We start from the raw sequence: 15,072 nt of genomic DNA, 5'->3' as shown, positions 1-15,072 counted from the left end.
CCAGTTCTGGGAGCTGAAGGTAAACACGGACAGGCTGGAGGGGAGGACGGAGCTGCAAAGATTGTCCAGTGTGGATGCTTTGGGTTAGGTGGTAACCAAGAGATCCCATCAGAGCCTTCTCTGAGGCATGGGTGTTGTACTTGTGCGTGTAGGTGGCAAGTTCAGAGGAGGTAGGGCATGGAGCTCAGGTAACATCCTGGGGCTCATTCACACTGTAAACCAGGTAAATGGTGCTCCCTGGAGGTGTGTCTTGCAACAGCTCTTCTGGCTTCCATAATACCTGGAAGTGGGAGGGAGTCTGTGCCACCAGAATGAGGTCCACATCCAGACTGTTTCCCTGCTGCCTCGGTCCCACTACCAACAGTTGTTTGGATATGGTTCCATCCTCCCTCTTCAAAAAGTTATTCTTTTCCCAGATATGCTGAGTATTATAGATGTATTCGTCACCTAGAAGGCAGGCAAGGTCAGAATTCCTCCTGGCAGAGAGGATCAGAGAGGCCCACCGAGTGTCTGAGATCACAGAGCAGAAGGAACAGTTGTATTCAAACCCAAGTCCCCTGTCCATCAGCAGCCTTTCCTAGCACTGTAGAATCCCATGATTCAGGAGCAAAAAACTCATGGTGGTGTCCCCACCAGATGATGAGAGCCCCAGCAACAGGGCCAGCGTTTTGGAGTCTTGGGTCTGGGGTCTTTGGAAGGCCCTGGAAGCTACTAGTCCTTCCCTCAGGCCAGAAGAGCTGCTCCTTAGGCAAGAGACATGAATCAGCACCAGGAGCCCCTGTCAGCTTTTGATGAATTTTCCCGCCACTAGTGCTAATTTCCTGAAAGGCTTTTCTTCCACCTTCAGGCTCCCCTTCAAAAGGGTCCTGGCTCCTTCACAGTAGAAGATACGTAATGGTCACCCAGTGACTCCTTGGTGAAGCCACAGGCGTGCTCCTCCACAGCACCTACGGCTGAACAGGCTGGGAGTAGACAGGAGTCCTGGACCATAGCTGGGAGGGCCCGGGGCTGGAGCAGCGTCCTACCCCAGAGATTGCTCCCAGTGCACTGGAGAGTGGAAACCAGACCTAGATAGGCAAGTGGCTTGCTTGAGGACACACACAGAGGAACAAGCCCAGACAGGAACACACAGCTCCCAAACTCTGCCTAAAAGAGATATGTTGACCTCTGCTCCGTGAGGCCACCTGCTCTCAGCCTCTGAGTTCTTTCAGGACTCACGTGGACCTTCCTCCCCTTCTGATTTGCTCCACAGACAAATAGGCCCAGACTCAACCCCCTGTGGCCATGGAGCTATCGTTGCAATGATAGAGGGTCAGTGGCAGGAGGCTGCAGTACTATCTTGATTAGCTTATGCAGGGGGAGGGGGCGTGGGGGGGGAGCTTCCTCAGCAACACCTGGCCCTGCCTGTGCCCTCACCTTGGACTGGACTCTCTCTTGGGGCTTTTCCTGGTCCCACTTGGTTGGGGCAGAGATACCCCAGGCCCTGCGGAGGGTTCACATGAGTTCCCAGGCTGGGCTGGGTGGGAGAGCTCTGAGCCAGGGGCCCACCTATGGATGGGGGAGAGGGGGTGTTCAGAGTTGACCTCGCCCATCTGCTTTATGAAATTGTTTGCTCTGTTCCATGTCCAGAACTCACTGTCCAGTTCTGCACCACCCTCCCCCGGCCTCCCCACTTCTTCCCTCTCCTCCTCCAGTTGCTCTGTACTCTGTAACCTCCTGGAAGATAAGCCTGACCAGGACATGTCCTTCCCTTGGCTCCCCAGTACCTCAGGGTAGAGGCCGTGCTCTCTCCCAGGCTTACAGGACTGGTCCTCCAGCTCTGGGCCCGGTTCCTCTTTTAGCTGTCCTGTGTGGGCCAAAATGACGCAGAACTGTTGGGATGGAACAGGCTAATTCCTGCCTCCAGGCCTGTCTTTCTGCTGCGCCTCTGACGCAGCTCCCCCTCCCTCTCCACCTCCATCCCCTCCAGTCTTTCCTACTGGTCCTTTCAGGTGCTCCTCCTGGAAGCCCTCCTGACACCCCAACCCAACCCAAGATAGGTCATCCCTGTGCTCCCACAGCCTTTCCAGATGACCATTTCTATCGTGCCCCCAAGGGTCTCGGCAGCCAGACAACTGAGATGAGAAACAGGGCCCACTGCCCCCTTCTGAGTGCCCAGGTACTGCCCTTCTCCAGTCTGGACAGCCCCCGGCACTGCCCTGTTTCTCTGTCCATTTGCTTGTCTGGGCGTGTGTCCACCTGCTTCTGTTTCTTTCCTCCACTCCCTGGCTTTCTCGGCAAATTGTTCCACAGTCTCTTTCACCTGTCTCCGTACCTTTCCTCATGCTTTAATTCAATGCGCTGTCATCTCATTCCACAAAGGACCCAAGGTGCTATCTGTGTCATTGTCTCCCTTCCTCACTCAGTCCCCATGCCCCAATTTCTCAGTTTTCCCCCCTGCCACACACACAGCTAATGAGCTTGGTACGGAGAAAGGGGAATTCTCACTCCCTTAGAAGTGATCCCTTCTCCCTCACAGGAAGTCTGGCCCACCAGGGCCTGAGTGAGGTTCTAGGGCACAAGGCAGGCCCCCAGCCCTTCCCTACCAAGGCCAGACCTGAGTTGGGGGCGGGTCACAGGGAAAAAGCCACCCTGAACCCCACACTACTGCATCCAGGACTGGTCAAGGGACTCAGCACCTCTAACCCAGCCCCTTGTGGCACAGGTGGGGGAAACAGAAGTATCCTGCAGTAGATCTCTTTGGTGAACCCCATTTGTGAACCTTCCTGCCAAACCCTTCCTCAGCCTCATCCAGAGTGTGTCCTGGGCTTAGGCCCACCTTGTCCCTCAGTACAGGGCTCCAGTGTGTCCAGCTTGGGCCGAAAAGGAGTCAGTTGGGGGAAGGGGAAGCCCTGAAGTGCCTGCCCCTTTCCTTCACCTGAAGCCTCCCTGGACCGCAGAGTTTCCATTAGCTTGGGATCCCAGCCAAGCCCCTGGAGCTTCTGCCCACAGCCTGAGGGCTCCTGGAGGGCAAGCCTGATGCCTCTTGGGTCTCCCAAAGCCTACAGGTGGGTGAGGCAGGTTGTGCAGGGCAGGGACCCAGCGGAGGAAGTCCATGCGTTCATGCATCGGTGAAAGAGACCTGTGGCCCGGCACTGCCCACCCACCCTTCTGCCCACCTCCTCTTGCACGAGAGCTTTAATCAAGCACAAGCCGAGGCTTTCTAAAGCCAGGTCCTGCTAAGGCTTCCAAAAGGGAACTGCTCTGGGCTCGGTCAGCCTAGGCCAGAGCTTCGGAGGTCCCGAAGTCAAAGGACCTTGAGGCTGTAAGAGGGCCTCCCCCACCCTCCCCCACCCTCCCCCACCCCCACCCGCCCGCCGCTGCGCCGCTGCAGCCCGCCTGCCTGGCTATTGAAGAAGGCAGGCGCCGGGGCGCAGGCCGTCGGGGGTGCAGGAGCCCTCACAGGGAGGGAGGCCCCGTTCCGCTCACCCCCACCACCCAGCGGTGGCGAGTTGCAGCTCCCGGCGCCCTCGCGTCCGCCCGGGCTCTGGCCCCACGCCAGGCGCCTGGATCCATCACTGCAGTTGGCTGGAGGCCGGACGGCGCGTCCCCCGGGGCTCCCAGGCGGCTGGCGCTGTCTGCCGGGCAGGGAAGGCGGCGGCGGCGGCGCTGCGGGGCTGCGGTCAGCGCGGGCACAGCCGAGGGGCTGCGTCTCCCGCACTAATTGGCCCTTCCCCAGCCGCCACGGCCGGTGATTGCTGCTTCAGTGGGTGGGGATCTCGGGGTGTTGGAGGAGAGGAAGGGGCGAGCTGAGCCGCAGGGGCCCGCAGGAGACGCGTGTGCGCGCCCGGTTCCTAGGCCAGCTTTGCAGCGGTGCGCCTCCGTGCTCAGAGTGGCCCGGGCGAGCCGAGGTAAACTTGGAGAAAAGCCACAGAATTGTCCTGGGGTCTTCACCAAGATCTAATCAGTTCTGAGAACCGCTCCCTGCGGGGTAGGGTCTGGCAGGGGATTTAGGAAGGACTCTGGGTGGCCATCGGGGGATCCCAGCGAAGGCATGAAGACAGGGTGGAGACAGGGCAGTGGGTAGCCCTCTCCAACCCCCTCATTCAGGAGCGCCATCCGCGAGGAGCAGACAGGAAGAGAGGTACCCTCCGGGGCGGATGGGGAGGGTATGAGGCAGGGACGATGGGAGGCAGGGGCCCAGCTCACCATCCAGGCTGCCTACCGGAGTTCTTGCTTGAATTCCTAGAGAAGGTCCTAGAGTTTCCCAAAGTCCTTTATGATCCTCACAGCTGCTGCAGCCTGACTGGCTTCCGCTCAGCTGCTCTCCCTCTAATTTGGGGAAGCATAGCTTCTGGGTGGCTGTTTGGAGAAACTCCCTTCCCCAGACCTGTGTGAGAAAGCCTGAGGAGGGGAGAACTGAGGGACCCTCAGAAGCAGGTCTGGACCAGCCTGGATCCTCAGGGCAGAATGTCCCCTGTAGGCACTGGCGTGAATCAAGCCCAACTAAACCTCAGCCAGGTGATGAAGTGATGAAGACTCTAGCACTGCGGTGCCACTCTGGGAAATGGCCTGATGGAAGAGACCCCAGGCTAGGGGTGATGTCACCTGCAGGGGTGGGGAGAATTGCACCCATGAGATGCAAAAGTGGGGACCACTGGCCATGGCTGGGCAGCCTGAAGGCGCTCAGAGAGGGCAGAAGCTGGGAGGGAGTCAGGAGTTCTGGGCTGGAGTCCTAGACCTAGAGCCAGTGCCGTCCTGTCTCTGGGCATCCTTGTTCTCGTCTGTTCAACGGGCCCCAGGGGTCCCAGAGGGGATCTAGTGTTGTTATAGTGGTTCTGCTGGTGTAACAACCAGAAAGGGCCTCCCTCTGCTGCTGGGCTAGCAGTGTGGGAGAGGGGGCCATATGCTTCCCAGGGCCCCAATTATCTGCACTGAGAGCTCTTAGCCTTTCTCTGCTGCCCAAGTTGGAGGGAACAACCATATCTGAGACCCCCATCCTGTCCCTTGGGCACCTCAGACTTCATGTGCCCAAAACTTGCTCCAGCCACACCCTGGCACACCTAGCACACCACACCTTACCCATAGCATCCACCTAGCCCCAGGGGCCTTCCCTCTATCCTCTGGTCATCCGTATGCTGCAGCTGCCCCTGTCCTGTCCACTTGGCCTCCTGCATCACTCTGCAGCCATCCTCTACTGTCCATCCTTTCTACCTCTATTTCAGAAACAGCCCCCATTAGATATGCCACCCCCCACCCCAAGCTGGTCTCCAAGCCTCTGCTTGTGCTTCTTTTTAACCCAGTTCCAGCAGACTGAGCCAACTCTAAATGCACATCTGATTGTGTCACTCCCCTGCTTAAAATCTCCCCCTGCTTGGGACTTCCCTGGTGGCGCAGTGCTTAAGAATCCGCCTGCCAATGCAGGGGACACGGGTTCGAGCCCTGGTCTGGGAAGATCCCACATGCCGCGGAGCAACTAAGCCCGTGCGCCAAAACTACTGAGCCTGCGCTCTAGAACCCGCGTGCCACGGCTACTGAAGCCCGTGCGCCTAGAGCCCGTGCTCCGCAGAAAGAGAAGCCACCACAATGAGAAGCCCACGCACTGAAACGAAGAGTAGCCCCCACATGCAGCAACAAAGACCCAACGCAGCCAAAAATAAATAAATAAATACAAGACTTGACCTTAAAAAAAAAAACTTTCCCTGCTCTCCAGTGCATTTTCAATAAAGTTGCTTAACTTCTCTGGGCCTCACTTTCTTCATCTGTAGAGTGGAGAAGACTTCTCTTTTTGCAGAGGGAAGAAAGGGAATACTCTTCTTTTTGGATTGTTGAGGTTATTAACAAGTGAATACATCTAAGGTGCTTAGAAGAGTGACTGGCACATGGAATGTGCTCCAGTGTTTGAGCATTATTATTGTGGCCCACAAGGCCTTGTGTGATGTGGTCCCTGCTCACTGCCCAGCCACATGTCCCTCGCAGGGCACCTGACCTTACACCCACAGTACAGGAACACTCCAGGTCAGTGGTACCCCAGGAGTCAGGGGCAAAGCCCAGTCTCTAGCCCAGGCCTGACTCCCAGGCCTGGTTGGTGGCCCCAACCCTGCCCAGAGGGCAGATGGGGGCCTCTGTTTCAGGCATAGAGCTCTGGGGAAATGTGGAGGGGCAGGAGGTGCTGGGTGATCTTTATGGCCCACCACATCCATAGTGTTAGCATTGCCCTTCCTGGGCTGGCTTGGTTTTCTCATCAGTGCTCCCTGAATGTAATGGACATCCTTGGCTGTGCGGGGCGGTACCCATGGCAGGGGTGAGGGCAGGTCTGTGGACCGGAATGTTCTTGCATATGCAAATCTTCACATGTATCTGTGCAGAACCCGTAGGCCATGCGGGCCTGCGTCCCTGCTTTGGTCTATCTGAGTACTGCACTCACCAGTCCCGAGATGCACGTGGCCCCTGATGACTGGCCAAACAAGGTCACCCAACCTGGGTCTCCGCCGAAGGCTGCGATGTTCTTCGGCACCCAGCGCAGAGCTGCAACCTGGTCCAGCGGCGCCCAGTTCCCGCGGGCCTGGCTATCGCCTGTGCTGAGCGCGCGGGGCTCACGATCAGGGTCCGGAGCCCCGACGCTTGGGTGCTGGGGGCCCCCGCCTCGCCCCCTGTGTCCCTCAGAGACTGGGTCTTACCACCGCATCTCCTTCCTTATAATTGGGCGCCGCCCCATTGAGGCGGTAGCAAGCACCTGTCTGCTCCAACAAGCATTAGACCATGCCCCTGTCACGCCCCTCACGCGGATACGCCCCATAGGGCGTGCCCCTTTCCTTCCGCCCAATCCTCTCCTCTCCCCTCCCTGAGCCCAAGTCCAGAGGAGGCCCCGCCCCTAGTCCCCGCCTCGGGTTCCCGGCCCCGCCCACCTAAGGAAGCCCGGGACACCGAGGCTGTGGTGCAGAAGCACCAGCACCACTTTCTCCCGGGCTGCCAATTTGGAGCCATCATACGTGGAAGCGGAGCCCACGAGGAAGGCGTGTCCTGGGAACCAGACCATCACCTGGGCGAGAAGGGCTGAGGCCTGAGCGGGACAGTGGGGTGCTTGAGTGGGATGGTGCGTGGTTGAAGGCTGAGTACTCACAGGCAGCAGAGGGTCCCCGAGCGCTCCTACTCGCACGTACACATTCAGGTACAGACAGTCCTCACTGAAATGCAGCCACTTGTATTTTTTGTGTGTGTTGAAGTACATGGAGGTGATCTGCCCCCAGGACTCCTGAAGGCACCTGTGGGCACGATGTGAGTTGGGGCCCAGCACTGCGAGAATAGTGGGGAGAGTGGTTTCAACCCAGGTTCTGCAGTGAGGGGCCAGAACCCAAAGCAAAATCCAGGCAATATGTGTGTATGTGTGTGCGTGTGTGTATCCGTGTCCTAGCAGCCTTCACCAACGTTAGGTCCAGGGATGGGAGGCAGGTTGGCACCCCCTGCCTGTGCCTTGCCTTATGGGTCTGCCTGGGAAGCGGTTCCCTGCTCCTGCTGGAGACACATTGGTGCTGTCAAGCCATAAACCTGGGTGCCCTGGGCACCTCCTTTCCTTCATGCCCTGTCCTCCACTCAGTCTCTGTTCTGCCTCACAAACAACCTTTGAATAGGCCCCCTCTGTCCATCTCAGGGCTGCTGCCCTGTGAAGGCCACCACCACTCTGGTCAGGACTCTGCCCCTGCCTCTTCATCTCCCCTGCAACTCATCCTCCACATGCTGGCCAGAGAGATTGATAGACAACACAAATCTGACCATGTCATTCCCCTCCTCATTACCTTCCCTGGCTCCTCCTGCCCTCATGCACCCACACTGACCTAGGCCCTCCTTTCCATCTCCTTCCCAGCCATTCTTTGTTCCAAATACACATGACCCCTTGCCTCTCACCTGCAAGCCCCTGTACTTTTGTTCTGTCTACCAAATGCCTTCTCCTCGGCCCAGCAAACTCCTACTCACATTTAAGGTCCAGCTTAAGTGGTGCGCCCCCTGCTGGGCACTTTCCCCTCTGTGCTTCCCAAAGCTCTATCCACCATTGACTACAACACCGGGTTGGAGTTATTTTGATTGGTTGTTTTTACTCCCAAAGGGCAGGGATGTAGGTGTATTCATCTGATTCCTGGCACTTGGCCCTGTGCCTTGCACTGTGTGGACATCTGGTATACTTATGGAACTTAGGCTATTGGTCCACCTTGCCTTTTCTCCCTGCTGGCCCAGCCCTGAGGGTGGCTATTCTTATAACAGCTGGGGCTGGGCCCATTTGACTGAATGCAGGAATCACTGTCTACCTATTCCTCTGTTCCTTTCTCTTGTCCCAGCCTGTCTTCAGTGTGTGTATGTGTGTGTGAACATAGGTGTAATCCACTCCCACCTCCCTAACCCTAGAGCATCACCTGCTCCCTTTCAGTCTTCCCAACAGCACTTCAACATACCTTGGTCCAAACCTATCCTCTACCAGCCACCTTCTTCAACAACTATGCTATCTCTCTCTTCCCCTCAAGGCCAAATGTTTCAACAAGTTGTCCTTCCCTCCGCCCCCACCAGCCTCTCCAAGGTCACGAGCAGGCAGCTTGTCTCTGTCTCTACAGATTGTCTTCGGCCTTCCTTGCTTGACCTCTCGGCAGCAGCTAATGTCGTTAGGATGCTGTCCAATAAATCACATGCAGCATCCCAGCAGGAAAGCCAGGCCTCTTACAGCCTAGAACAGGGGTTATAAGCATTTGAGGCAGCTGTCCCCAACCCGCCACCAAAGCCATTTTCGTCCAGGTCACCAGTGACTTCCATCTTGCTAAATCTCTCTCATCATCTTACTTGCCCTGGTAGCCCCTCTACATGGTTGACCACACTCTCCTTCTTGAACAGCTTTCCTTCTCTGGGCTTCTGTAATCCCACTCTCATGATTTTTCTGCCACCTCACACCTCCTCTTCTTCCTGGCCTAAGCTGGAGAGCGCCCCAGGCCTCAACCCTCATTTCTCTTTTCATGCTGATTATTCTTTCCTGAGCTGCTGTCCTTCAGGCCTAGGGCTTCACACTGTTAACCTGCTGATGACCAGTCTCCTTCCAGCTCCATTTATCCAGACTACCTACCCCACATCTCTACATGGATATCTATTAGACATGTCAAACTTAACACGCCCCCAAATGAACTCTTGTTTTGCCCAAACCTGCTCTTGATCTAGTCTTCTCCATTTCAGTAAATTGTACCTCTAGTCCCCTTGCTGCTCTGCCCTGAAACTAGTTATTATCCTTGATTATTCTTCTTCCCTCGTGGCTCACATCCAATTCTCTAGCAAATCCTGTCAATTTTACCTTCAAAATAAATCTGGAGCCTGACCATTCCCACCACCTCCACTATAACTACTCTGGTGGAAGCCACCATCTCTGTAACAGCTTCCTCTCTCCCTGTTCCCCACTTAATTGCCACCCCACAGTCTGTTCTAAGCCATCCACACATTCTTACATCTAACACTCTGTGTTCCAAACAGCCAATGTCTGACAGCTCATGGCCCATGTTCCAACAACTGACACCCAGACTTCTATGCAAGGGACACCCCAATCTCTAAACCCCTGATCCTCAGGGTTCTAACAATGGTTATTCCATCTTCTGTCACCTGATCCATGGAGTTCCAAATAACAGTCACACAATGTTCAGAATACCTTGGTTTCTCTCAGTGATGGCCAGTGTTTTAACAACCAACATGCCAGTGTTCTAGTAACAGTCAATCATGTTCTAACAGTGGACACCGTGTTTTGGGGCTTCCCTGGTGGCACAGTGGTTGAGAGTCCGCCTGCCGATGCAGGGGACGCGGGTTCGTGCCCCGGTCCGGGAAGATCCCACATGCCGCGGAGCGGCTGGGCCCGTGAGCCATGGCCGCTGAGCCTGCGCGTCTGGAGCCTGTGCTCCGCAACGGGAGAGGCCGCAACAGTGAGAGGCCCGCGTACCGCAAAAAAAAAAAAAAAAAAAAAAAAAAATAACAGTGGACACCGTGTTTTTAACAACTAGACATCCAGTGTGGTAGTTGTAGTTTTCTATATCACCTGACACCCAGGTTCTCACAGTAGACATTTTTCTAAAGCCAATACTTTATCCAACTGATGCTGAACATTGTTAATGTTCACCACAGAATGTTCTGGACAGTGGGTTACTCAATGGTCTATGTAAACAGTAAATACACTTGTTCTTGGTAAACTGCCAAGCCCAGTGCGTCAAAGGGCAGCCATTGTCCCAACATGCTCATGTGATTCAGGGCTTGAGCCCAGCTAGAGGTTGCACTGAGACCCTGGGACATTAAAACTGAAACTGAGCCCATGCCCTCCCCATTTTGGCCTCCTTCTGCGGGGAAGGGCTGGTGGTGCCACGTGGGCTTGTTCTTAGGTTCAAGCACCAAGGAAGAGGGAAGAGCTCAGGGTTCACTCCGTGTGTGTGTGTGTGTGTGTGTGTGTGTGTGTGTGTGTGTGTGTGTGTGTGTTACTGCTCCTCACACACATTTAGGGAAACTCAGCTCCCCAGCAGGTCCTCGGGGCACAGTCAGTATGCACCTCCTCCTTGCCTGGAGCTCTCCCATGAGAGAATCAAGAACAGCATTATCAGTGCCTTAAACACCATCTGGACCAGCCACTTCATTATATAGGTCTGGAAACTGAGGCCCAGAATGGTTGCCAGGACTGCCTGTGGCCACACAGAGCACTCTTCTCAGTGGGTTGTTCAAACCCCGGCCCAGAGGCAGGCATAGGTTCACCGCCTTCCTCAGGGTCTGCCCACATCCCAGCTGACAGTCCTCTGGCTCTTACACTGGGGCATAGGTGGTAGCATCTCTGATTCCTTCCCAGGGCTCTGGGGGTTCTGGGGCAGTGAACTTGCAGGCACCCACAGGAGGTCTGTAGAAGGGAACTCCTAGGAAGGCATTGATGGGTGTCTTCCCCACGTGTACCTGCTTTCTTGGAGGGTCCCATATTTGGTAACCACTAGAGGCTCCTTGGTATGCAAGGCACCTAGGAAGAGAGAAGAAGGGTCACCCTGGACACCGAAAACACCTTGGCCCATCTGCCACAGGCACCAGCACCAGCTTGAAGCTTTTCACAGTTGTGTATGTGTCTTCTTTTTCTGTGTTCCTCTTAGTATTTTTCTCTATCGTTACTTGATTTAAGATTTCAAATTTATGTTGGTAGATGCGTAAAAGTTCATGTCTGTTATATGAATACTTTTCGGTTGGTCATTTAATGTCAATAAATGTGTCATTTATTTTGATTTCTGTTTGTCTGATATTGGTATGACTATATATCTTTCTTGTTGCTAACATCTGCCTGGCATTTTTCTGGGAAGAAATCACACACATATATGCATTCTCATACATATATCCACACTCACATTAATATTTACACGTACATGCAGATTTATACACACGTGGGTATATATGAACACAGCTCATTTACAAAAAAAAAACCATGGGGGAACACAAGAGTTAAATGCATGCCCAGGGCTTCCCTGGTGGCGCAGTGGTTAAGAATCCGTCTGCCAATGCAAGAGACATGGGTTCGAGCCCTGGCCCGGGAAGATCCCACATGCCGTGGAGCGTGCCTGGCTCCACAACCACTGAAGCCCGAGTGCCTAGAGCCCACGCTCCACAACAAGAGAAGTCACGACAATGGGAAGCCTGTGCACCTCAACGAAGGGTAGCCCCCACTCACCGCAACTAGAGAAAGCCCGCCCGCAGCAATGAAGACCCAACACAGCCAAAAATAAAGTTAAAAATTAATTAATCTTTAAAAAATGTGTGCCCACATGCATATAAGTATAGTTATATATAGGTTACAGTGTATCCATATGTAGCATACATTCACATCTGTACACTACAAGCATACCTGCACCATAGCTAGCTCTTGCAATGGATACAAACTACACCAAGTTGAATTTAGACTCTGCCAATGGACACCTCTTGTTCTACGCCCTCACCCTGCCTCGCTCCTGTTGCCGAGGGTCACTGAGACCTCTCATTTGTTGCCCCTTCCTGAAGCACCCCTGTCCTTTCTTTCTCCTCCACCCCATTTATCAAAACTGAATTTTTTGGGAATTCACTGGTGGTCCAGTGGTTAGGACTCTGCACTCTCACTGCCGAGGGCCCGGGTTCAATCCCTGGTCAGGGAACTAAGATCTCACAAGCCACATGGCAAAAAAAAAAAAAAAGCCCTGAATTTTTCTGTGCCCTGGTCCCCTGGAGGCTCACTCTGCAAAGTGACAGAAGGCAAATCTGATCCAAATTTTATTGAACTTGATTGTGCATGAGAATCACCTGGGGGAATCATTGGGAAATTCAGATTCTTAGGTCCCCCCTACACCCTCTGTAAGGGACTCTCAGGTTGCATCAGGAAATTAGATTTACAACCCTCTCTAGGAGACTTTGACACAACTGCTGTTTGGAACAGCATTTGGTATTGGTATGGTGTGAACACGCCCTCACACCCCAGCTGCAGATGGCCAAAAATACCTCTCTGCCCACATCCCCAGGTCTCTCCTGGTCTTACATAAGCAATATCCAGGCACAAAGAATTGGCTGTAATGGTGGCCCTTCAGGCATGGAGGCAGGTCAGTGGCAGCATGGGGCCATCTCAAATCTCTTCTGTGTATGTAGCCCTTTGCAATTTACAAAGCCCTTTCACATGGTCCTCTCACATAGGCTTCTCATTTGCCCTGGGAGAAGTGGGGTGAGGCTTGGAGGCCCAGAGATGATCAGTGACCAGCCTGAGGTCTCACAGGACAGAGCCAGGAGGCCAAGGTCTATCATATTACCCAGATTTGCCCTGAATTCTGGGTCCACTTATTGAATAGCCAACGACTGTGATTGACTGAGCCTTGATTATAGCTTGGCGCTGTGCCAAACACTTATGTACCATTTTTACCTCATCCTCCTAAAACATTTCTAAGGTAACTGTTACTATGTTCCCACTACACAAACATGGATGGAAGTTCAAAGGGTTATATAACTTGCCCAAAGTGACACAGAATGGCTCACATCAGAGTTCTGCTCTAAAGAGTAGTGTTTTTTGTTTTTTGTTTTTGTGGTACGTGGGTCTCTTACTGTTGTGGCCTCTCCCCTTGCGGAGCACAGGCTCCGGATGCGCAGGCTCAGCAGCCACGGCTCACGGGCCCAGCCGCTCCATGGCATGTGGGATCTTCCCGGACCAGGGCACGAACCCGCGTTCCCTGCATCGGCAGGCGGACTCTCAACCACTGCACCGCCAGGGAAGCCCAACAGTAGTGTTTTACTCACCCTCACCCCAGCCACTGGGGGCACCTAAGCACGTGACAGAGTGCTCTACACCCCTGAACAGGAGCTGAGGTGGAGTGGTCTCCATCCCAGCTCTGCTATCCAGAGGCAATATGTAAGCACTTATGAAAACAATATTCCACATTTTTAGTAGTCATAAAATGTTAATTAAAACCAGGAGTCACAATTCCCACTAATAAATTACAAATGGTGACACCCAATTGTGGCAAAGATACAATGAAAAGGATATTCACATATACTGTTAGTGTAGGATAAATTGATACACCACCGCAGGAAAATAATTTGGCAAAATGTATAAGAGCCATAAAATGTTCACATAGTTTTCTGACTATTTTCATAAGGGGTCCCACCCTTATGAAAATAGTCAGAAACGCATTAAAAGAAAGACTTCTATGAACCATAGTCATATATGCTATCGTGAGTACGGGAAGCATTATTTGTATCTGGGGACCAGGCAACATAAATATAACTATAAACTTAAGTTATAAATTGTTTATGGTATGATTTTAAGTGAATAAAAGCAGAGTATAAAATTGTATGCATGCTAATATCACAGCTATATACAAATATGCAATAAAAAAACTAAGAGAAAATGTGCCAAAATGCTAAAAGCGGTTTTAGCGAAGTTTCTCTCAAGTTAAAAAAATTTTTAATGCAGGGACTTCCCTGGTGGTCCAGCAGTTAAAACTCCGCTTCCACTGCAGGGGGCACAGGTTCGATCCCTGGTCGGGGAACTAAGATCATGCATGCTGCGTGATGTGGCCAAAAAAAACATTTTTTAAAATGCATTAATATGGGCAAAACTTATTTATGATAGAGGTCAGAACAGTGGTTACTTTGAGGGTATTGACTGGGAAGGGGCATGTCGGCTGCTGGAAATGTTCTAGATCTTGATCTGGTTGGTGGTTACATGATGGTTTTACACACACACACACACACACACACATACACTAATATATATATACTAATATAATACGAATTTTATATAATATTAATTTTATAAAGAATATAAATATACAATTATAAACATATAAAATTATGTAAATTATAAGATACATTTTATAAAAATGTAAATATAAATGTCCACACTCCCAGCTCTCTACCACCCATCCTCCCAGACGTCTAAATGTCCCTGCCCTGCTGCCCCCAGGAGAGGCTGAGCTGTTGGCCTGTCCCTCTGTGTGTGAGTATCTATGTCTGGCGCTGGGTATGTACATGCTTGCCTGTGTCTACTGGGAGCATCTACCAGTCCCTTGCCTGGTGGCTGGGTCCAGGTGTGCACGTCTGATCCTGCGGTACCCCCTGGTGCTCACACACTCACAGTGCTCACAGGACCCTTCCTGTCACCCTGCCACGGAGAGGCTCCCTGGGTCTACCAGTCCCTGCCCTGCAGGGCCTGTTCCGTCTGAGTTTGTGGGTGCCCCTGGCTTGCTCCCCTCAGCTCTGTGGCTGCTGGGTCCTGGGGCAGGGCCATCGGTGGATGGAGGATGCCCTGGCCGGCAGGGGAGGGGAGTTCCGTGAGTAGTGGCCCAGGGAAAGGAGAATAGAGAGGCAAGAAGACTGGAATCCCAGGAGCACCCCTTGTCTGAGCACTCCCCCAAGCCACTGGGGCCGTGCCAGGCCATTCCCCTCCCTCCCAGTGAGGAGAAAATCCTAGAAGCTGGGGGGAGGAGGAGGAGAGGCAGGGAAAGTTGGCAGTGAGACAGGGTCTGAGGCCTCACCGGCAGGCTTGCCCAACCCCTCAGAGCCCTTTGGCAATGGTGACACCAAAGCTGGTGACGTCCCCCGCCC

At 53.4% G+C, this 15,072-nt stretch overlaps 1 protein-coding gene across 1 annotated transcript; it reads right to left on the bottom strand.

The window, feature by feature from the left end:
* Positions 1-4,492: 4,492 nt before the first annotated feature.
* Positions 4,493-14,145, bottom strand: CES4A (carboxylesterase 4A; the record flags this gene model as incomplete). Its single annotated transcript, XM_082677820.1, is given in 8 exon segments — positions 4,493-4,524; positions 4,527-4,587; positions 6,407-6,560; positions 6,888-7,021; positions 7,103-7,244; positions 10,787-10,934; positions 10,937-10,987; positions 14,118-14,145. Coding segments are annotated over 8 exon segments (750 nt in total).
* Between the last annotated feature and the right edge of the window lie 927 nt (positions 14,146-15,072).

This window comes from Grampus griseus (genome assembly GCF_964374135.1).
Source record: "Grampus griseus genome assembly, chromosome: 19".
NCBI classification, from domain to species: Eukaryota; Metazoa; Chordata; class Mammalia; order Artiodactyla; family Delphinidae; genus Grampus; species Grampus griseus.
This window is presented reverse-complemented; position numbering and strand designations above follow the sequence as displayed.